Here is a 23514-nt window from a genome sequence, read left to right as displayed (position 1 = left end):
CAGCGGGGGGGCGGGGAGCCCCCCAGGGGCGGCCGTTGCAGCCGCGCGAGGCGGGCGGTGGCGGCTCCCCGGCGGGGCTGTAGCTGGCGGCGGGTGCCCGCGTTGCTGCCGCCGCAGCCTCCCCCCTGTGAATGATGCGGCGGGAGGCGCCGCTGGGCTGGGTCGGAGCTCGGGCGGTAGCAGAAACAGCGGCGGCCCTGGACAGCGTCTGGTCGGAGGCGGCGGGGAAGGGCGCGGCGGAGGAGGAGGCGGCCGCCCGGTCTCCAGCCCCCCGCGGCTGCCGGGCGAGCGCAGGATGCTGAGAGCGACCCCTCGGCCTGGTCGCGCCGCGGGGAAGGGGCCCCCCCGGGCCTGAACGCGGACTCCCCCCCGCATCCCTCCACGCTCTTATCCCCTCCCCCCCCCCCCCCCAGCCCCTCACTCTCTCCCGGCGCCACCCGCGGAGACGCCGCCTCCCGGCGGCTCCGGTGCTGAGCGGCTCCTCCCCGTCCGGCTCCTCCCGCAGCGGCGCGGGAGCGCGGGGGGCGGCGGAAGATGGCGTGGGTGCTGAAGATGGATGAAGTGATCGAGTCTGGGCTGGTGCACGACTTTGACGCCAGTCTCTCCGGCATCGGGCAGGAGCTGGGAGCCGGTGCCTACAGCATGAGGTAACTCATCGCCCCGGGGGGGAGCGGTGGGTGCCGCGTCCCGACCGGCCTCTTCGTGCCGCCGTGCCCTGCCCGTGCCGCTGGGCAGGGAGCGCGGGAAGGAGCTGGGGCTTCCCCGCCTTCTTCCCTTTTTTTGTTAATCTCTCCGGCTCCCGGAGGCATTTCCCGAGGAGCGGGCACATGGCGGAGGCTGGCCCGGTGTCTCCTGATGGCTGCTGCCTCTTCCCCGGTACCGGCTGCCGTGCGCTCCACGTGGCCTGAAGGAGCTGTCCCGGCGGGTCTCGGGCCCTGCAGATGGCTTTTCTGAAAGGGTGGGCTGCTGCTCAGGCTGGGATGCTTTTGCCGTATGTGTATAATCTCTACCGTAAAAATGACATTTCTATGCTCCTTGGCTATGTAAGTGGATCCCGTGTTTCAGAAGATGGTCTTCTACTCAGCGAATATAATTCTGGTTCGTGAGAAATAGTAAACGTTTTGGTGGTCAATAGGGTAGTAGTATAGATGTACTTTAATCAGTCTGTTTATTCTTTCATATTTCTACGTAGTATTTGCCTTTTAGTGACGTTTTCCTTTTTTTTTTTTTTTTCTTTCTTTTCCTGCTATATAGCTCTTTCTGTTCTTAATCAACTTGGCAGTTTCTTTACCTTTTGATTGTTTTCCAGGTTTTACAGTAAAAGTGTTTAAATAGTATTTGGGCGTGCTTTTTCAAAGTTAAGATAAAACTGTACTTGTTTGAAATAAGTACGTTTTATCTCAGTTATGGGCAGAGCGTGTGGATTCCTGAGTGATTTACTAGCGTGAAAAAGGGAAACTGCTTTGGAGACACTGGGAGACATTTTAGTCTAAGGTTTTCAACAGGATTAGTCAGTACTTTGAGAGTCTGGAGAATTAAAACACTGGCATTTGATAGTTTTGATGGCCTAGCCTGTATGGAAGACATGTTCTTTCTCAGGGTTACCTGAAACTTGGACGCCACCACAAGTTTCAGCTGTTATATATATTTTAAGGCAGGACTTCCCAGGTGAAGTGTTGGAACTGCAGTATCTCTAAGTTATAAATAAAGGTTTTAGCTGAACAGAAACCGGGACCCTTTTGCTAGCATTTGGGATTGTGAGCTCAGCAGGTTTTTGGTGGGATATGTATTTGACAGGGCTTTTGTTTTGTTTGGGGTTTGATTTTTATTTATTTTTTAATTAAAAATAACTTTGAGAACTTGCAAGTTCAGAGAACAAGGTGATTCACCTCTTTGCATGAGAATACTCCTGATTTTATATTCAGCTCATCTGGATTTTATTCCACTTATGTCCTGTTCCTGTCTTTGTCATGCGAACATTCATCCCATGAAGTGGTGTGCCAGTTTTTATGGGCAACTGTATGGCAGTTGCCTGGATGGTTTCTCAGCATTCAGTTTCTGGTTATCTTTTCCTCATGCAAACACCAATGGGTAATGCATGCGCTCCTGTTCAAGAACTGTTCTTCCTTCTATGTCATCATCCAGTTCTCTCTAGGATTTCTTATGATTAGGAGTCTTGAGTTTTGACTGGGATGGCTTTTTAAAGATTTCCCTCTCTTTTTGTAGACTTCATTTCTCTTCCAAGTGATGCACACTGTTTAGTTTCTTGAAACTTTTAAGAATTTTAATCTTTACTGTTGTTGTGTAGATCGTTTCTTCTGCTCCTATCATCCTTTTATGGTGGGCAGCAATCATAAGTGTTGTTTTTAGTTACATATACCTGCCTATTAGAATATTCTGAATTACCTCAAAAAGAGTTGTAGCAGTTAAAAACAGCTCTTAAAAAGTAATGTTGCACAAGCTAAGCTATACATCAGTCTTAAATTTTGTTGTGCAGTTGGTGATGAGATGGAAGTACTTTTGGAACACAAATATTTGGAACACAAAATATTATTTGTGCGTTTAACCTCTGAACACATAATTAAAGGGATCACCGAATTGCAAGTAGGGTTTGCTGGATTCAGAGTGATTTCAGCAAATACGGTAGTTATTTTATGTATTGCTTAGATTTCTCCTTTAGGGAAATCACGGTCTGTTAAGTAATGTGAGAGGGGAAAACTAAGTGAAGTGGCTTAGCATGGAGAGTGAAGATATTACTCTGTGACTGTTCTCTGTGCCAGTAGAAGCTAATTACTTGTCACTTCCTTACAAAAAAAGATGGTAGAAGAAAAAGGAATATTGTCTAGAGGAGAATGCTGGGAGAGCTCCCCAAGCAATATGTCCCTGCATTTTGTTAGGAACACCTGCACATAACCCTTTTACCTGTTAGGGTTGTGTACAGTGTAGTTGATACTTCCTCGAGTGAGTGATGAGTCAGTGCCCTGAAATAGAATATATGGCATTACTCCTGTGTTTATTCTTATTAGGAAAACTGCTCATGTCAATTGACGAGTAACTGTAGTTTTTTAAAAAGGAAACTTAGTTTGCAGATTCAAGTGGTTTTAAATAGTTCTCAAAATTTCCTTAAAATCATGAAAGCCATTTTTTCTGATTGCTGTTCTGACGTCTTCTCATGCAATAAGAAACTGCTTATAAACACAAAATTCAATTCAGCTGATAACTATTATTGTCAGATGTGTCAAATAACCGCTCCCCTCAGAAACCTGTGTAAAAACATAGTACCTTTAGTGATAGTGAGTTTTGAGTATTGCTGTTAACTTCAGTTGGTAATGACACCGTGGTACGGATTTAAGACTCTCATAGTGATTTCTTACAAATCCGTCATAATATCCGTCATAAGACAGCAAGAATGATGTAATTTTGGGGACCACTGATCATTGCTATGAACCGTTATAAAATGGAGCCTATTTAATTGAAAAGATAAGTTTTGGGAACTGCCTGTCATTTCTCTAGCAGAACTCAATTCTTCATCGAATGAATTATTTGATTAATGAATTGATTTAAATTAAGTGAGCATTAATATAAGGACAAGTACCTTAATGACTGAATTTTTATGTGTAATTTGGAAGATTAGTATACGGATTTATTTAAATGCTTGCAATTCCAGTGGTATTTGTAGTGTTAAAATTGAAGCCTGCCACTGGGGAACTTGATGATTATTTCAGGAGTAACTATTTTGGTATATATTTCTAGATCAAAACCTGAAATTTTTTAAACTAAATTGAAAAAGATGACTCTTGGTTCTGAAACGGGAGGGTCTGTACAAAAGACTGTACAAAAATACATCCAGACAATCCTCCATTTTTGGAGAGTCAAGTCAGTTTGACTCTGCTGCATCTGCCAGACACTTGGAGTACCTTTGGAGAATGGAGCTGGCTGCTGCGTTGCTTGAAAAGAACAGAAACCTACTGCAGTCAGTCTTATTTCCTTACTGTGTTGTGGTGAGCCCTGGATGGGGAGGGAACTTTGTGTGTCAACTCTCCTCCAAAGTTCAGGCTAAAGTAACCATTAAGGTGGCCTGTTAGGATTTGGGAGACCATTGTCTTACAACGTAGAGTTCTGTTTTCAGCTGGAGAAGAGAGGGAGGGTGTTGTCTCCTAAGAACTTTGGGGTCTCTGACATCCTTTTTGTGGCTTCTGATGAACATGACTAGGTCATGGCAGTTACTGTCTTAACTTTATAGTCATGGTGCAAAAATAGAGAAAATGGAGTTATCTCGTTCAGGCCCTGTTTTTCTTGTGGCTGCTGTTACTTTCTGACAGACAAAATGACTGTTTATGTTTCACCTAACACCTCCCACTCTTTTGAGACTCTGCTACTGGTTATGTTGGGTTTTTTTAAGAGGACTGCTTACTTAAGGTATGCTGAAATTTTTTCTTCTCTTTTTTTAAGTTGTACACAGTATTTTCTGCAGAATACATTAAAAAAGTCCCGTTGCAGTGATCTGTTCTATTTTTATGTATTGCACTGTAGAAAAAATAATTTTCACTGACATCTAGACTCTGTAAAACAAAATTTTAATGTACTGATTAGATTTGGAGCTTGATTCTTTGTCCAGGCACATAAATATGTAAATACCTGTAAATAGACATTTGAGGAAAAAGAAAATCCACAAACCTTAACCTCCTCGCTTTGTTACCACAGATAAAACAAGTTGAAAGATAAACCTCATGTTCTAGATCACTGACACTGTTTTTGGGTTTTTGTCGTCTTCTTCCCAGTTGAATGTGTGAATACATTTCAAAAAGTTAAGGAGACTGATTTAATTCTTAAGGAAAAGACTCTTCAGGTTGCATAACTGTCTTTTCTGTTCCCCTGTCGCTGTCATGGTGGATGGACATGCGGGATTGAGAGCAGGGCAGCAAGTATACCCTCATTTATGCTTTATATGTTACTCCTGCTTAGGAGCAATCTGTACTATAGCTGCTGGAAATTAGAGTAGCTGCCTGACCTCCCTGTGTCGGAGGAGTGGATGGAGAACTGGGGATTTGTGATTGTGAACAAATACTATTCTTGCAGCTTTTCCTTGGTACCTTCAAGAGCTTAGGAAGACACAGGTTTTGGTGGTGGGATTTTTGTTCTTTCTTTGGTTGGTGCATTTGGTGCCAGACTCCCCATAAGCTGAGGCCTTTAACCAGCTGAGTTTCTGTATGATGGGTGTAGGATTCCCAGGAGCAGCATTACATTTGCACCTGTTTTCTCGTTCATGTTGTACTTCTTGACAACTGCTTCAGTGAAAATTGTTTCCCAGCAACTAATTCCAGGGGTCTTGTCTCACATCAGACTTGCTTTTGCGGACGCAGGGAAAGTGTTAAATATCAGCTCTCCCATTCCCTTACGTTTTCCTATGGCTTGTTGAGACCTCTTAGCAGTGCGGAGCTTGGCTTTGAGATCATAACTCTGATTCAAATACTGCTTGAGAAACTTTTTTCTCAAGGTATTTGTCCTTGTAAACCATGCTTTAAAATGTCAAAAGACCTGCATGTTCTTGGATGCTTTAGTACTCACACCCAAAAGTATACAATCCAGAGGACAGATAAGGCAGATGATTGATGGGAAGTCACTTTGAATTTTGATGACATACTAGTTCCTGTTCTCGTAAGGACAGGAGGTTCTTAATTTATTATGTGACCTTATTATTATTAGGCAGGTTTGTGGGGTTTCTTTAAATGCTTCAGAAAAAGTGTTGAAAAGAGGGGTATAAATTTGGAAGGAAGGTGATTTTGTGGCTGACAAACACATTTGACAAGCATGGGAGAAGGATAACTTAGATTTTTCTTGTTCTTTGTGTACTATGCTGATGTAGGCTACATAAGATAGCTTATCACATGTGATCCATCCCACTGGATGCTTTGGTTTAAGTGTTAACATGCTTCATCTTCTAAGCCTTCCTACTTCTGTATCGTGAAGTTTTATTTATGCGCTTCTGTAGCATAGCTAGCTAAGCTTGGGTGTTGGAGATGTGTCTACTGCCTTCTTTTTGTGTGTAATGAAGATTGTTTCTGTTTATTTTTCTAGGAAATTTTTCTCCTCCCTCTAGGAAGAAAGAATGCTGTCCGTTGAATGCTTTAGATAACAAATTGTGAGGGACAGAGATAAGACTTTTCTTACTGGAGCTAATAGTTTCAAAAATTTGGTCTCAGAGTTCCTTCCATCTCTGGAAGGATTCTGGAAGGAACTTCTCCTTCCAGGAGAGTAAACCTTGGTAGATCCGCTTTTTCAGATTATATCAAGAAGTCTAACAAAAGATGCTACTTCTCCTTCAAAACATCGCTATTTATTTATACCTCAGCTTGCTTGTCATAGTCCAAAGATCACTTAGATGAGACAAGTGAAGTAAATTAGTCTTTTACTTCACAAGATCAAAAGTTATCAGTGGCAGAAGAAGAACAGAATCAGTCTCTTAAAGCTCTTTTCTCCTGCAGCCTGAAATAATTTCAGCAGTAGCTATTTTTGAAAACTTATTTTTTCTCCATCTGGGCACCTCTGCCAGTGGGTGCTTCAGTTTAGGTTGCCATGTTAAATAACCTGAGCAAAGCTGGCAGTAAAAGTGCTTGTCGCTAATCTGCATTGGGCCAGCACAAATCAAATTTCACCAGGTGAGCAGGAAAATGACTAAAGGATGCTGAAGTATACATGAACATGGAGGCTGCCAGATAATTTGCACTGCCAGGCCATTGGCTCATTACAAATGCAGAAATTATATCTGGGGTCTGAGGAAGAAAAGCAAGAACTGAGAATGCTGATCTGCTCTCCTGGTTTGTGTTTTTTTTTTTTTTTTGTTGGGTTTTATAGTAGATTCAGTATAAAATTAGAGGTGGTAAAAAGACCATCATTTAGGATCTCTTTAGTTTTTAGGAACGTGATCTACGTAATACTGTATATTATATGCAGTTTCTTACTTACAAGATACTGTTCTTCAGTGTAAGTTAAGAGGACTAATAACAATACTAATTTGCTGTTTCCTATTGGTTTCCTACTCTGAATTGTGAGTACCTCTGGCATCTTTTCTTCAGCTGTGCTGTGTGAGCAATTAATTTTATTTTGTAGAAAATGCTTGTCACTGAAATTCAGATGGTCCCTATTTGGACTAATGTAAGGATAAACAACAAGGGAGTTTGGCCTCAGAGAACTGAGAGGAATGCTCTTTGTATTCTTGTGTTTCTCAAAGCTGCATGTTCCTACTGATTTCCTAGGTAAACATAAATATTAGCAATTTCTTCCCTGATTCCTATGTCCCCGTTACTGCTAATCATGAGGAGGGAAATGGGCTTAACTCATTATGCCTGCCCTCGAGTTATGTTTGGTAGGATGGGGGTTTCTCTACAGTAAGATTTTTATCACCTGATTTTGTCACCCTCAGTTACATAGCTGTGTGTAGGGCTGTGCTATGAACTGACAGAGATCCCAACATAGCCCAGAAGGATATTTTGTAGAGGGGAGGGGTGGGAAGGGAGCAGCTCACATGGCAGAAATTCTTTATGTCAGTACTGCCCAGAAGATCTTCTGCGTTGCTGAACCGTAGGCTCATGGGTATCAAATAAAACTGGTCATGCTCTCTTGCTGTACAATGGTGACTGAAGGATAGACCAGCTGCTTCATAGCAGCTTCCTTGTTGAAAGTCAGAAAAGAAAAGTCACTTTTTTTAAGAGGAATTAATAGTTGGTTCTAAATCAGTTAACATTTCTTTATCACTGACACTTAAAAATCTTAATTTGAAATACTTTATTCATACCTTACTGACTCTTTTTCATTGCCTGCAACTTTTATCTGTTTTTAGATGGGAACAAGTGTATGTCTAAATGTGAAAATACTGATATTTCATTCTTTGAGTGAACAAATAAAAATATTATTTAAATAGTATTTAATTAAAGATGGTCTAGGAAGGAGTTTTAAATTGCATTGGCATCTCTTTTCCTTTGGCATGTATTAATACCCAGAGATGGTCTTTTATGAGAAAAATGTATGGTTTTATCTGGGAAAATAAATGAACATTCTTACATTTGCCTTGTGCCATTTGCTGGAGCATTTTTTTTTGGAATGGTGGCATTTAAGAATGTGCATTATGCTCTCTTTACAACTAAATTGTAGGGTTGAGGAGTTGGATGTCTTTTTTTTTTTTCTTCCGTGGTGGAGGTTAGTGATTACTACTTTGTAAGTATTAGAAAAAGCAGGTTTAAAGCTGGCTAAATTTGTCTTCCATTTGTATTTGTTGGCTTCCAGTGCCTTGTCTGTTAATTTAACTAGTTCATTAACCATGGCACACAGTCTTAAGCCACACCAGATGCTTTTTTATTTTTAAATTGTGGATGGAAAATGAAGACTTGAAAGATATTTTTCATAAATACACAAAAGACTTCTCTTTTCAATCTTGCGTGTTATGTGAAAGCAAGTGCTGCAAAACTTAGTTGAGAGATACAGCTTATTTGCTAGGTGAGATGCTTTGCATGCCTTCTTTGTTGTGCTTAAATTCTTATGTGTGTATTTTCAACATCATTATTGTTTCCATGTTCTTTCTGTTTTAAAGTTCCTCGTCATAAAAACACTAACTAGTGTTTTATGTGCCAAAGTGTGTGACGAGCATGGGTTTCTAGTGCAGAAGTCCTGTCTTGGGACTATGCTTCTCTCTGCTTGTCATAGTGCTCCCTCTTGTGTTGGGCAGCCCTCTGCTCGTGCCATCCTTTTGACTGACATCAGGGCATTAAGCATCTAGCTGTTTCTTTTGAGTCATCCTCAAGTAGCAGTCCACCGATCTATGAAGTTTTCTGTCCTACCCCTGGATATGATGCTCCTTTTGTCTGTATAAGTAAGCTGTTTTAAGAGTGTCTGCTTCTCTTAAGTGGGTGTTTCACATTATCTTCCTTTGTAACTGGGCTCCGGTTTGGGGAGCTGGCGTGAGAAGTAGCTAAGATATGGTTCATCAGGCTTGTACTGCCTTTTTGGACAGTGTTCTGCCTTGTCCTGCTTTCATGCCTGTTTGTAGTGTCTCCTATGGTTTTTTCCTACTGGAAAGGAACCTGTATGGGTGTCTTTTCTTAATTCTAGTTGTTATTTTTGGGAGAGACCATACAGTGTCTACAAGGTATAGACAAACTTCTTAGACTTTTTCACTGTTCATAAGTATTTCCTCTTTCAGGTCGATATAGCCTCTTCCAGGTAGCCAGGGAAGTGGAATATGATGTGGCTGGCCTTTACCTTACTGCATGTGGCAAACGCTCTGAAAGAAAAGTTGGGGTGCCCCAGCTGCACTCCTCATACTTAATACTTACATAGACCAAGTCTATACTATAACCTTCTGTGACACAAAAATATTAGCTATAATTTAACTTTTTAAATTGATTATGATACTGATACTTCTTGATTCTCCAGATACGAGCTGGAATTCAAGAGCAATTACAGAGTTCTCTTTAAGTAAAGCAGGTTCTCATACAAATAAGGAACAGCAAAAACTAATTTTACTTCAAAAATTTTGGGGTACAAAGTGTAAATAATAGTGCAATACAGATAAGACATTTATAATTCTTTTACAAATTTTATTAAATCTGTGGTTGTGATCAATGCAAGAGAAATAAACAGAAGATACGTGTAGATTAAAAACTGAATCAACAGGTGAGGTAGTGTGAGAAATCTTACTTCAGTTTAGAAACTAATTTTCAAAGAAATTTTCATGGATCTGCAGATAAGAATTTCATCATGAATAAAAATTCAGTGCTAGAAAAACACTGTCTTTGAACAGAACTCACTAATCTCTTTGAAGTTTTATTTATGAAAGCTTATTGTATACAAGGAAAATGAATATATTGCTAATACCGAATACTTAATTCTGTAGAAAGCAGAATATGTGTTTGCTGGCTGTGGTGAAGCTGTCTCTCTTACCACTACTTGTGGACAGCATGGATTGATCTTTACTCTTCAGAAACTTGGCAGTTCCAAAGTTTTTCTGGTGGTTGTATGTCTATAAGTGAAGTGAATCTTGGCATATACTTTTTATAACTTATGTTTTGTGAATCTGCTGCTTGGTAATTTTTGTGCTATTCAGTGTGCTAAAGCCTAAAAAAAGTTAAGATTGAAAAATCTTTAGTCAACAGAATTAATAGGTTAGATATAATTATAGTAAATGGGGAGAAAGATTTTCACAGTGTAAGTAACTTACTTTGGGGAATATATTATTTCGAAGAACAAAGTAAATGCATTGCTCTCAGCTGCATGTGTATTAGGCAAGCTTGCCTGTGTTGACAGGTGAATAGTTAAGAGTAAACTGATGGGTCTTTTTTTTCAGTGGAGACTAGAACTGAAGATTAAATTTTCAGAGAATCAGCACAACTTTATTTATTGTCTGCTTAGGTCCCAGAGCATTGTTTATGTATCATAGCCTAAAATTTTGGTGGAAAATGTTTTGGATACTGCTCACATTGGTTTCACTAATAAATTCAGAGTGACACAATTCTGTATGTATTCCACTTTGGTTTTTTAAGTCACAAATAACTTTTTTTCCTTTAACTTCAGTCAAAACAGGGCCAACAGTCTTACAAAGTTATTTGTTTGTTCTTTTCAGTGATGTTTTGGCACTGCCTATTTTCAAACAGGAAGATTCCAGCCTTCCACAAGAAAATGAGACCAAACATCCACCCTTCCAGTATGTTATGTGTGCTGCAACATCTCCAGCAGTAAAATTATATGATGAAACTCTTACATACTTGAATCAAGGTTGGTATACGTACTTTGCAGGCATAACTATAGTGAATGCAGCTTGTGGTGCAAGTCTAAAACTGGAATTGTATTTCATGTTTTGATGCATGTGGGTACATCCAAAATAAATGTGTGTCAAAAATGAGGTTGGTTACCTTACTAGTAGTCTTGTTTTGTCCAACTCGCAGACTCATAGCTATAGCCTGTCATTACTTCCCCTTTAGAGTCTGGGGTGGGTTTGGTTTTTTTTCTGTTTTGGATTTTTTTTCTGCTCTGTGTGTTACCCCTCTCCGTTCCCCACCTCCCCCAATAAAATCAAGCTGACAGAGCTTTTAGGAGACAAACTTCATGTAGTAATAGCTTAAAATACAGGACTAATTTTGCATTTCTGTTTAAACTTGATTGATAATAGCAAGTTAATTGGATGATATTTGCATAAGGTACACACAAACATCCCCAAAAAGTCATAATAAATGTTAAAATGTCAATCCCTAAACAAAAAGTGTTGCACAAGAGAGGACACTGTAATTGTTCTCAAATTAGCTATACATACCTGCCCAGAGCAGTATTATGTTTGAAACATAAACACAAGTGCAGCTACCTTTGGAGTTTGTGTGTATTTCACTATTGTCTGTCTACGTTTATCAGAAATTAACTAGGTAAATACTTTACGTGAGTGTTGCTGTTTTCTCCTCATAGCCTGTGTTGATTTGCACGAAAATTTGGTTTTCCTTCTACGGAGGGTACTGATGGCTGGGTAAAATAATCTGAATGTAGTCATTGCCATGTGATAAAGCCTCCCTCACCTTTGGAAATTACATTGGTGTCTGAAGTTTAGTCAGATAGTGTTCTGAACTTATATAAAACCATTTATCTTTTGTTTTGGACCATATCAATGGCTTTGTACACTCCCCTCTTCCCCCCCCCGCCCAGCTCTAACACTCCAGAATCGCTGTTCCTAGATTTAGTTTTGCTTTTTCTTTTCTTCATGGACTTTGACCCAAAATCTCTTAATAGATAGCACTGTCATTAGAAGACACAGTCCCACAGCACAGTTTGTATGAAAAATAAAAACAATTTTAAAAAATTATGTTCACCTTTTTTTTTCCCATATCCTACCATGTTGTGGTACAATTAATCTTCTTAGCTTGTGTACTCCTTTGAGCAGTGTACTACTTTAGTGTGCAGTTAAGAGGACACAGGTTGAAATATGTTTTGGTGAATTTTCCTTGGTCTTTTTGAGCTATTTTAATTTATTAATTGCTTTACTAGGTTATAGAATTTGTATATTTTACATGTGTGTTTTCTTGATAGGATATCCTTTTTGCTGAAGTTGAAATGCCTCTCTTAGTGTGAACTTCTGGTGATGCATTTCATACCTGGAAGTGTTTGACTGTGTAGTGGTGCCTTAAATCTGTGAGAGCAGATTGTATCTAATTTGATACTGACATGATGACAAAGCATCATTTTCAGCTTTCCATGTGAATAAAGTTGCTTAGTGTTTCATCTTGCACTATCCGGTCAGCCTAAATATGCTTTAAACATTACTGGATTCTTCTACTAATGAGAATAATGGAAGTTCTTTAAGTGATTTGTAGTTTCTTATAAATGTGTGGTCACATAGTTCAGCCATTTGCTTAGTCAGGTTTACTTTATTTTTTACCACTTTTTGTACCTTGAGTGCTCTCTTCAGGAGAAAACAGTACAATTGCAGCAGTGTGCTGGACCAGCAAGATGCTTTGCACTGTTTAAAACACTTTGAAGTTCTATAAACTTTAAATTCTGTAGAAATATACTTTGCTTTCTTCAGTGCCAGGATCCAGCCTCCCTGACCAAACGTGAAGCTTGAAGGTCAGCTCAGTGTGCTGGGGAACCAGCACAAGGTGGCAAGCTGAAGGAAGAAACCGTTTGCTATCTTGCCGCTGAGAAGAGCTTGCCATTTAAGTGACAGTGTCTGAAATGGCTGTAAACGTTTCATCTTTCCTTGAAAATATCTTTCAATATAAAGATTTCTTTTGCAAAGAAGTTTTGCTGTTCTTCAGTGTCCAGCTTTTCCTGATATTGAAAAATGAAGGCATTGGTATACCCTTTTTCTAAATAAATATGGAAAAAAAACAGTTGGCCAACTTCCCTTCTGTGTTAATACTTCAGACAGAAAGACAGTACATTTGCTGCCTAGGTTAAGACTTTTTCCTAAAAAATTCTCTATTAGCTGTTAGTACAAACCAAATATGTATATATTTTTATATAAATAAAAAAGTATCTTGGGATGGTTTTGAGCGATGACATCTTTCATACTGAAGCCAGATCAAAATAAGGATCAAAATAGTTCTGGTCATTTGTGTTGCAGTTGCAACACTGAGTTGTACTGATAGATATGTATGTGTAATGAGATGGATTAAGTCCTCTAGGAAAAGAGTGATTTTAATCCTGGTCACTTCAGTTATCTGGTTTCTAGTTCAGCCCCATTATCAGGCCGCATCTTGCCTTAAATAATTTTCAAGAGGACTGTGAGTAGGGGGTACCACAGAAAGGTAATACCCTCTTTAATTTCATAAGCAGTTGTCTTAGTTTACTGGATTGGGAATGCTAGAAGCAACGGGAACGTTTGCCCTGTCTGTTAAGCTATGGTGACATTTCCTAAGGCAATACTTAAGTAAGCCCTCTGTCAATAAGTATTTTAAGTGGAATAGCGAAGAGTGTTACTCAGAGTTCAAGGAGCATCTCAATGATGCTCTTAGTCATATGATTTAGTTTTAGATAGTCCTGCGAGGAGCAGAGAGTTGGGCTCGATCCTTATGTGTCCCTTCCAACTTGAGATATTCTGTGAGCTAATGGAATATTTAAAGTGATTAGGTTTTCAGCTGAAGCTGATTCTAGAAATTCAGATCTTGGGAGTGATGACGGTTGGTTGTTCGGGGGTTTTCAGGATTCTTAATAACTGTAAGATCTGCTAAATGAGTCCATTGAGAGTGCACATCAGAGTTGCAGGACAGTGTTTTGAGTTGGCTGCTGTTCAGCTGGGTGTGTATGAAATAGCAAAAGTGGTATGGAAGAGAGTTACTTTTAAAGGGGAGGCACTTTTTAGGTTGGTTTACACATTGCAGCTAGGCTTGTAGTTCTGTGAATGCAAGAACTGCTTGGGAGAGATGGGATCCACCTCAGTAAGGGGTGGGGAGGTCAGGCAAAGGTGCCTTTGCCAGCAGGATGACCAACCTGGTAAGGAGGGCTTTGAAGCAGGAATGAGAGGGGAGGGAGAGGGTTACCAGCAGCACTGTGAGGGAGTGATGGACATGGTTGATGAGCAAAGGGCCCGCCTGGAGTGATGTGCCTGAAAGGGAACACAAAATCAACAAAAGGAGGTTTGAACAGGGTCACCTCCAGCATTTGCATGTGAGTAAGGAAGTACCTATAAAGCATCATTATGAGGAAACGCCAAAACCCTTTCTGGGTAATCAGCATGGTGGGGTGCCTCTCTGAAATGCGTGTACATTAATGCAAGCAGCGTGGGAAATAAACATGAGGAATCAGACATCTATGTGCAGTTGTAGGGCTATGATATTGTTGGGATCACGGAGACATGATGGGGGATGGCTTGCATAAGTGGAATGTTGCAGTGGAGGGGTACTGGCTTTTTAGGAAAAGTGGGGCAAGAAGATAAGGAAGGGGGAGTAGGCCCTTAGGCGGGAAAACAGCTGGAATGCCTGGAGCTCTGCTTAGGGATGTGTGATGAGCCAACTGAGAGCTTATGGGTACAGATTAAAGTGCAGAACAGTATGGGTGACGTTGTAGTGGGTGTCTGCTATAGGCCACCTGACCAGGAAGAACAAGTAGATGAGGCCTACAAAGAGTTAGAAGTAGCCTCATGTTCACAGGCCACGGTCCTCCTAGGAGGGCTTCAGCCACCCTGATGTCTGCTGGAGGGACAACACAGCAGGGCATGAGCAATCCAGGAGGTTCCCAGAGAGCATCAATGACAACTTCCTGACCCAAGTGATAGAGAGGCCAATGAGGAGAGGTGCTCTGCTATACCTCGCACAACAAGGAAGGGCTTATTGGGGATGTGAATGTCAAAGGCAGCGTTGGCTTCTGTGACCATGAGATGGTGGAGTTCAGGATCTTGAGAGGAGGAAGCAGGGCAGAAAGCGCAATCACATCACTGAATTTCGGGAGAGCAGACTCTGGCCTCTTCAGTGATCTTCTTGGTAGAGTCCCATGGGATAAGGCCCTGGCAGGAAGAGGGACCCAAGAAAAAGCTGGTTAATATTCAAGGATTGCCTCCTCCAGCCTCAAGAGCAGTGGATCCCAATGAGCAGGAAGTCAGGCAAAAATGTCAGGAGGCCTGTATGGATGAGCAAAGAGCTCCTGCAAAACTCAAACACAAAAAGTAGGAATACAGAAGGTGGAAGCAGGGACAGGTAACCTGGGAGGAATACAGAGACACTCTCCAGGCATGCAGAGATGCAGTCAGAAAAGCTAAAGTCCGTCTGGAATTGAATCTGGTGAAGAATGCCACAGATAACAAGATGGGCTTCTCTAAGTAGGTAAGTGGCTAAAGGAAGACTATGGAAAATGTGTCGCCCCTGCTGAACGGGGCGGGGGCCCTGGTGACACAGGACATGGGAGAGGGCTGAGGTACTGAATGCCTTCTTCGCCTCAGTCTTTACTAGCAATACTGGCCTTCAGGAATCCCAGGCCCTGGAGATCAGGGAGAAACTCTGGAGCAAGGAATATGTACCCTTGGTGGAAGACGAACAGGTCAGGGAATACTTAAACAAACTGGGCATAAATCCATGTGTCCTGATGGGATGCACCCACAAGTGCTGAGGGAGCTAGCAGATATCATTGTAAGGCCACTCTTGATAGTCTTTGAATGATCATGGTGACTAGGAGAGGGGTCTGAGGACTACAGGAAAGCAAATGTTGCTCTGAGCTTCAGAAAGGAGGACCCAGGGAACTACAGGCTGGTCAGCCTCACCTCCATCCCTGGGAAGGTGATGGGAGTAACTAATCCTGGGAACCATTTCCAGGCATATGAAGGACAAGAAAGTCATCAAGAGTAGTCAGCATGGATTTACCATGGGGAAGTCAGGCTTGACCAACTTGATAAACTTCTGTGATGGAATGGCTGGCTTGGTAGACAGGGGGGGAGCAGTGGATATTGTCTACAAGTCATTGTCTTCAGTAAGGCTTTTGCTATTTTCTCCCGTAAGATCCTCATAGAGAAGCTGACGAAGTATGGGCTGGATGAGCATCCTTGAGATACTCAGAAGCAACCTGGACTTGGTCCTGGGCAGCTGGCTCTAGGTGGCCCTGCTTGAGCGGGGGAGTTGGAGAAGATGACCTCCAGAGGTCCCTTCCAACCTCAACCAATCACTTCTGTGATTTTTGTGAAAGTGGGTACTGCGGTTTCAGTGTTAAGCAGCATGCAGTTAAAGTTCCTAGCACCTTCTGTTGCCTTGCTCCTGTGGCTGCACTCCAGGAAAGAGCAGAGAAAGTAGCATGTATGGCTCCCATATAGAGATGACCACAATCAATGTTGTGGTGCTTTTTACGCTTTCAGAGCAGCTATATGTTCAAAAATCCAGAATGAAACTTAGCTGTCCCTTTGTTTCGTAAACTCACCATGCTATTTTTGCATTTTTGAGCCTGGTATTCCTTGATTTTTACTTCTGTCAAATCTTCAGTGTTTATTATTATTTTGTACCTGTAAAAGGTTAGCAACACCTGTTGAGCAAGCAATCAAAATGTTTTTTTCTTCCCCCACACCATGCCTTTCAAAATAATGGTGAAAGAGAACAGAAATAATTGCAAAAGTTGTTTTAATAGTGCTAGATTTAAAAAAAACACCCTGATACTGACTATAAATGCAGATGGACTTACATGTGTTACATCTCCATGTGAGCAAAATAACACTGGTTATTGAACAAATCTCATTAACAGGAAAAAAATTCCCTCCTGTTAAATACAGGAGGAGAGGTGATCTATTGCTTTACTCAGCTGCACTAGGTACATTTAATATTTTTATATATATGTCATCAATGATTAAATGCGGCTGGGGTAAAGAAAGCCTGTACATGTGTAGAGTATATACATAAAGGTGCTAATTGTGTAACAGCAAAAAACCCCAAACAGTCCATAGTTGGAGGTAACATCAGTCTATGAAGGAGTGAAAGGAGTTGAAGAAATCATTTGCTTATTCACAGGGGTATGACAACTGAACCTTTACCTTTTAGGGCAAGCCAATAAATGCCTTTTGAAAGCAGTAAATACTAGACCATAAAGGTAGTTTGGAGGGTAATGTAGAAGGTAATGAATTTACTGCACTTGATCCTAGTGAATCTCTTGAAATCTATTTTGTCCTATATTTTAATTAGGGAAATGTGATTTTGCAAAACGATATGTGCTGCTCACTTTGGAAGAAAAAAAAAATCCCTGTAGTTCAAATAAATTACTTCGAGCTTTCTCTCTTTTGAAGTACAATAGTTCATCAAATTCACTGGAAAGATAGGTTCGTTCATACCTGTTTGAAATAACCAGTAATTAGCTCTTTTAAAGCCTGTAGGTCATACAAAGGCAACAGGTACATGGGCAAAATTAAACATGGGAGAGTAGTATGTATGTTGTATGAAAAGTATAAAACCTCTTTGCAAGAGTTTGTTTTGGAAGACCATCTGTGGTTCTCAGTATGTTGCCTTTCGTCAGTTTCAAAATAAAGGAATTCAGCTTTGAAAAACTTTTCCTCAGAAAAAAAAATAGAGAAACAAGTACTTAGACTTCATGTAAAATTAAATACTTAAACTTTGAAAGTATCTGTAGTTTTGAAGGGACCAAAAAGTTTGATTTTGTTCCATTAATTCCCGTGCTGTGAAGTGAACCTTGTTATAAAAATCTCTTGAAGGGAAGTTTCAGGTACTGATTCTTGTGTACTGTGTGTGAACCAAAAGCTAATTCAGGTGCATTAAACACAAAATAGCCTTGTGCTCGACTCTTCTACTGATACAAACTTTTTTTCTCTTTAAAGGTCAGTCCTATGAAATACGGATGCTAGATAATCGGAAAGCTGGAGACATACCAGAGATCAATGGAAAACTGGTGAAGGTGAGATGAAGTTCTCTAGACAGTGTTACCATCAGACCTCTGCTGGTTGCTTGTGAAAGGAGTAGATTTTAACCTTTTATTGTACTCTGATTCACAGAGGGAGGTGGACCAGCTGATTTGACCAATAAAGAAAATAGGCACAGTGGAACCTGATGCCTAGTTTTGTTGTTTTATTTCGGGTTTACTACAAATTAAAAGAATATACATGTATGCATTTCACCATTTATGAATGGGCTGATTTAATGTAATTTTAGATAACTAAAGGTGAGCTAATCACTTCATGTACCCTTTATGAGGTCTGCAGTCTGATCTATTTTAAGATGAGATGAATCACCACTAAATGTGCCCATGTCTTTCTGCTGAGTAAAAGGAAGCTGTGGTAACAGTGATCTGAAATTTAGATATCTAAAGTTAGGTGAGAGAAATCCAATCTAGAGACTGTACATTTTATGGATTTTTTTTTTTTTCTGCTGTTACCACATAGTTGTTCAAAATTACTGTTGATCAGTGATTTTTAAAAAAAAGGGCGAATATGAAGACTATAAATACCCAATGCCTATAGGCCTTGTGTGTAGTGAAGACAATTATTTTATGCAAAGCTTAAGATACCTAGTTGTCTATACATTTGTATCCAGTGTCTTCTGAGCCATTTCATTTTCCATTTCAAGTGATAAGGAGATGTGGAAGGAAGCTAGAGGATCATTTAGAAAGAAGTGGAGATATTACAAGCATGTTTCTTAGTAAGTGTCACAGAAGACACATTGAGCTAACCTATGTTTTTTGCAGCAGTGGCGTATTGGCACATAGGATATGTATCTATAGGAAAACAGATCTCTAATTTTGCTGCTTCTTGAGCAGTTTGTTCCATAGCTGAGCTCCTGTTCCTAATTCCAGATTTGTCTCCTTATGCTTTAATGTTACCAGAAGGTACCATGGATCTGAGGTATCGCATGAAGTATAAGAATGAGGTAGACTGAAAAATGTCCAATTCATGGTACAAATTATTAAAAGAACTGCTGGAGGATGGGGCAGTGGATTTTTCTTGTAAGCATCTGATAGTTTTACTAAATTTTCTGAAAAATCTTATTCATGTGTTGGGGAAGAAGGAAAAATACTTCAATTAATCTCACTTTGACAGTGGTGTACTGATAAGTAAACCGGAACAGTGTGCCTGTGTGAGGTGGAGTCTTTACCTGTCAACTTTGAGCTATATAATTGGTGAACTTTGGGTGATTTGTATAGGCCTATACCTTGTTCTTATTTGTCTGTGGGATGCTTGTTCAGAGATAATTTCAGGAAGTGTTAAGCACAAGTATAAAACTGGGATTTGTGAGTTCTGTAATTAATTAAACCTTTTACAACCTGGCATGCTGACTTGCTGTAATAAGCATGTTGACTATTTTACCTCCTTAAGGTGCTGTGTCCTTGTAGCTTTGGGGAATCTCTCTGCTGTAATTTTATAGGTTTGTATATTGGTGATGAGCCATTTGGTAGGTAAAATAGGACAAAGCAGTAAAAAAGTTTTAAAAAGTAAATTTTTATCATAGCAAGGTGTTGTAATGCCACATTAACAAATTTTTCATTTCGGACACCTAAATACTGGAATCCCAGTACTTCAACAAGGAAGGCATTTCATGTTGGTGAAGGTGGCTGCAGGTATTTCCAAGTTCCAAACTTGCCGGTGTGCAGTGAAAAAGGAGTGGTATATTTGTATGTGTGTGTGCATGCACACACACACACACGTGCTTTCTGTTATCTTTGAAATAAAACCAAGGAAATGCACTGTATCTGGAGGAGGCACTTCATTTAAAAGTTCTTGGGGTTTTTTGAACACTTTTATCCACTGTTAATACAAGCAAGACTGTAGACTATTGGGAAAAAATGAGACTTCAGAAAGTTTGTCTACATTTTGTTTGGTCAGTAGCAATTCACGTATACAATTTTTCCCCCTCTGTATAACAAATTGCTTTGTATGTGCACTCATGCAGTAGAATAGAAACCTTTCTTTAATATGACTAAGAGCACAGTCGTAGCAGAACTGGTCACAGAAATAGGTATTGTTGGTTAATTGCTTCTAGCTGAATAAAGTTAATCATAGTATTTTTAGATTAATATTTCAGCTAGAACAGTTGGAATACTTTGGAAGTTGTTTATTCTCACTATTAATTAAAATCATAGATTTGTTGTAGGTATTTTTATAAATACTAGGAAGGGATTTGTCTATTAATTTTATTTCTTAAAATTTTCTACAAAAATTCGCAAAATTCCTAATGGAAAAAATGGTTGAACTATATTCACTGCTTTTCAGAATAAATGAAGTCTTTTGTATTTGTTTTCTAAAATAAGTTTGTGTTGCCAACACAATGTTGATACTATGCTGTCAGTGTTGCTCAGTTCACTGCATGTAATTCAAAGTGACCTTTAGAATACGCAATCAAATGTAATTCTCTTTTGCATTTTTTACCACATTTTCAAATATCTCCTGCTGCTCAGTTCTGTTTCTGTGTTCTGGAGTATTTTGGGACACTGATGGTTGCCAAATTTTTTGCTGTAAATATGTGTTTATCAGTGCTGTGGCTATTTTGGAATGTTCTAGTGCTTTATCTTCAGGCTGTTTCTAAACATACAGTAACTTTGTGGCTCATCAGATGCTTGTTTTCTTCTTTGTTAGAGTATTATAAGAGTTGTGTTCCATGACAGAAGGTTGCAATATACAGAACACCAGCAGCTAGAAGGTTGGAAGTGGAATCGCCCTGGGGATAGGCTTCTTGACTTAGGTATAATTGTTTCTATCTGTTGCCGCTGTATGAAATTTAGTTTCCAAATTTAAATGGATCATGGTCACGTTTATGCTAGGGCTGGTGAAAAAACACAGACCAATTTTCTGTGTGCTGCTTTGTTATAGTGTGTATTTTGAATATAAATGTTCTTACTACTTTCACCTTACTTTAAAATCTTTAAGTGCTACAGAAGTACAATAGCAAATCTGCAACCTTATACATTTAGTAATCTTTCTAATTGTGATTACTAAATGTTACAGTAATTAGGAGAACACAGACAAAAGTAACTTTCTCTAGTAGATTGTGGAAATGACACCAACATGCTTTCTTTCTCTTGAGTAACTTTTGTAATTTTTGTTGCATAAGCTGGGGTGGTGGGTTGGGGGGGGGGGGGGGGTCAAAAACACCCCCAAACCCTGAGCACTTTGTATGTTGAGTCTACGAAGTTTCTTCAGATTAGTCCTGAGAAACTGGTTATCTTATGGTCAAGTCACCAAAGCCCATCTTTTTTCACCCTACCCGTGTTTGCTGATGGTAACCTTATATTGAAATTTATTTGTAGTGTTTTCTTGGAATATGATTATTTTAAATTATATACTACTTATTTTTATGTAGATATTCCAATGTCTGTTGGAGTCATTGATATCAAGACAAATCCAAGCCAGCTCAATGCAGTTGAATTTTTGTGGGATCCAACAAAATGTACATCTGCTTTTATTCAGGTTTGAAACTTTACTTGACTGGATGTTTGTGTTTGGTGCCTCTCAGGTCACAAACAGGAGTATATTTGCACTATGAAGCTTCTTGTTTTCTTACTTGTGCGATAGACATTAAATACCAGCTTTGTAAAAAACACAGGTTCATAGCAACTGTTAGTTCTACAAGGGTTCCTAGTTAGGTTTATCAACTTGATTGGAGTTTATAAAAGCAACTTTTAAAAACAATTTAAATAAAAGGCTTTCAAAAAGCTTTTTGCAGAAAGCTGCCATGGTTAAAATATTCGGTTACATGGAGTATTAGAATTAATTTATATCCCTCTAAATAACTGTCACTGATATTTTATTTTTTTTAGTTAAGAGGCCCACTCTCCTAGAGATGAGCTTCAGCAGAGTCTTGGCCTGAGGATACAAAATGAAAATTAATGTGCTACAAAGAGAGTTTTAAATCAGACAGTCAAAGATGTTTCTTACTATGTCAGTAGGCTTCCTTGTAGTAGGATTTTTATTATTTTTCATAGAATCATAGAATAGTTTGGGTTGGAACGGACCTTAAAAATCATCTAGGTCCAACCCCCTGCCATGGGCAGGGACACCTTCCACTAGACCAGTTGTGCAAAGTCCCGTCGAACCTGGCCTTGAACACTTCCAGGGTATTTGATATTCAGAGCAATTGAATATGCTTTCTTTGGAAATTATTTAGCTAGAATGTTCAGTTTTGCATTGGGATTTTTAGCTTACTTTTGTCTTGAGATCTGTTTTTTATTGTGAAGAAAAGGTATGAAGTTTGAGGTAGCGGTGTTTCTTACTGAGGCTGCCAAAATAGGTTAAATTCCACATTGTCAGTAAATTAACTTTGATCTGGTGCAATTGAAGACATTTTTTTCTAGTAAGAATTACACAAGTAATAAAATGTAGTCTCCTTGAAGAAGTGTGAGATAAACTGTTGAATATTTTTCGTTATGCACTTCCTTAGGAGTGGTAACAGACTAAGCAAAAATGGAACTGACGCTTATTATGCAAGTATAGTTCACTTATGCTAAAGGCTAGAGAACACAGCACAGTGGCACTGATTACACTTAAAGCTTCAATTTCCAGTCTGTGGTTCTCTGTTGTTGACGGCCATAGGAAATAAAAAGATAGTATTGTAGTCACTGAGAGTGCAAGGTATGCTACTGTCCATGGTGCTTGGCTCGCTTAAAATTCCATAAGGAAGCAAAAAAAATTGGGAGCACTGTCCAGTGAGATTCATCATAACTCCTTCTGTTACACTGATTTTCTCCTTAGATATCTTTTATAGGGGTATTTCTAGCTTATAAACCCAGTCTTCAGGCTGATGTAGCACTTGAAGCAATTAAATACTGATTAAGAAGTCTGCCAAATTTTATAGGAAGTTGGGCATATTTGAAAATACGCTGATTTCACATGAGATTAAAAACTCTTCCAGTCAGTGACCTTCTGTAGCTTTGGTAATATTTATTGCAAGTAACTCTGAAGTTTATTCTACGTATAATGCATTGGACAATAATATCTTGAAAAAGTTTTTGCCATATTCATGATAGATACAGTTGTCATCCACATATATTTTGCTTAAAATCCAGCAAGTTCTCATTTAATAAGAATCTATAATGTCTTCTGCTTTTTGGATAGATTTTGGTGACTACTTGCTTGTTACCCCTCTTCCCTGTTGGCTCAAATATGGTTTTGGCTTCATCTGTATATGGGCATGAAAAGGAACGAAACGTTAGTTATGCAGCTTGGTCCTCAGATAGGGTGGGGTAATTTGTTACTTGTCCTTAGAAAATGTATATGATGTTGGTAACACATAATAAAATTCATGTCTAGAATACTTCTGAGGGACCTTTTTGTCTGGTCGTTGTTTTTTTTCAGGTACATTGTATCAGCACTGAATTCACCCCTCGTAAACATGGAGGAGAGAAAGGAGTTCCTTTTAGGATTCAGGTTGACACTTTTAAACAGACTGAAAATGGAGAATATACAGATCATCTGCATTCAGCCAGTTGTCAAATCAAAGTTTTTAAGGTACCAGTAAAAACCAAATCCTTAATAAGTGTCTCGGAAGCTCTTGTAAAGATGGGGGACATCTTTTTATTACTGCTTGAGTTCTGAGATCAGATTTCAATTATAAAACCATTTTCCACCTGCTT

At 39.5% G+C, this 23514-nt stretch overlaps 1 protein-coding gene across 3 annotated transcripts in view; it reads left to right on the top strand.

The window, feature by feature from the left end:
- The first annotated feature begins 497 nt into the window (after window positions 1-497).
- Window positions 498-23514, top strand: part of UBP1 (upstream binding protein 1) — a 41436-nt gene continuing 18419 nt past the window's right edge. For all 3 annotated transcript variants that reach the window (XM_059819129.1, XM_059819128.1, XM_059819127.1), the window contains exons 1-6: window positions 498-647; window positions 10616-10767; window positions 17774-17850; window positions 20522-20627; window positions 21246-21352; window positions 23237-23389. In XM_059819129.1, coding sequence (XP_059675112.1) covers window positions 535-647; window positions 10616-10767; window positions 17774-17850; window positions 20522-20627; window positions 21246-21352; window positions 23237-23389 — 708 coding nt within the window. In that variant the 5' untranslated portion in view covers window positions 498-534. The remainder of the gene's footprint in view (window positions 648-10615; window positions 10768-17773; window positions 17851-20521; window positions 20628-21245; window positions 21353-23236; window positions 23390-23514) is intronic.

Source organism: Gavia stellata, chromosome 6 (genome assembly GCF_030936135.1).
Source record: "Gavia stellata isolate bGavSte3 chromosome 6, bGavSte3.hap2, whole genome shotgun sequence".
NCBI classification, from domain to species: Eukaryota; Metazoa; Chordata; class Aves; order Gaviiformes; family Gaviidae; genus Gavia; species Gavia stellata.
The sequence above is the reverse complement of the archived record's forward strand: the minus strand, read 5'-3'. Positions and strand labels throughout refer to the sequence as shown.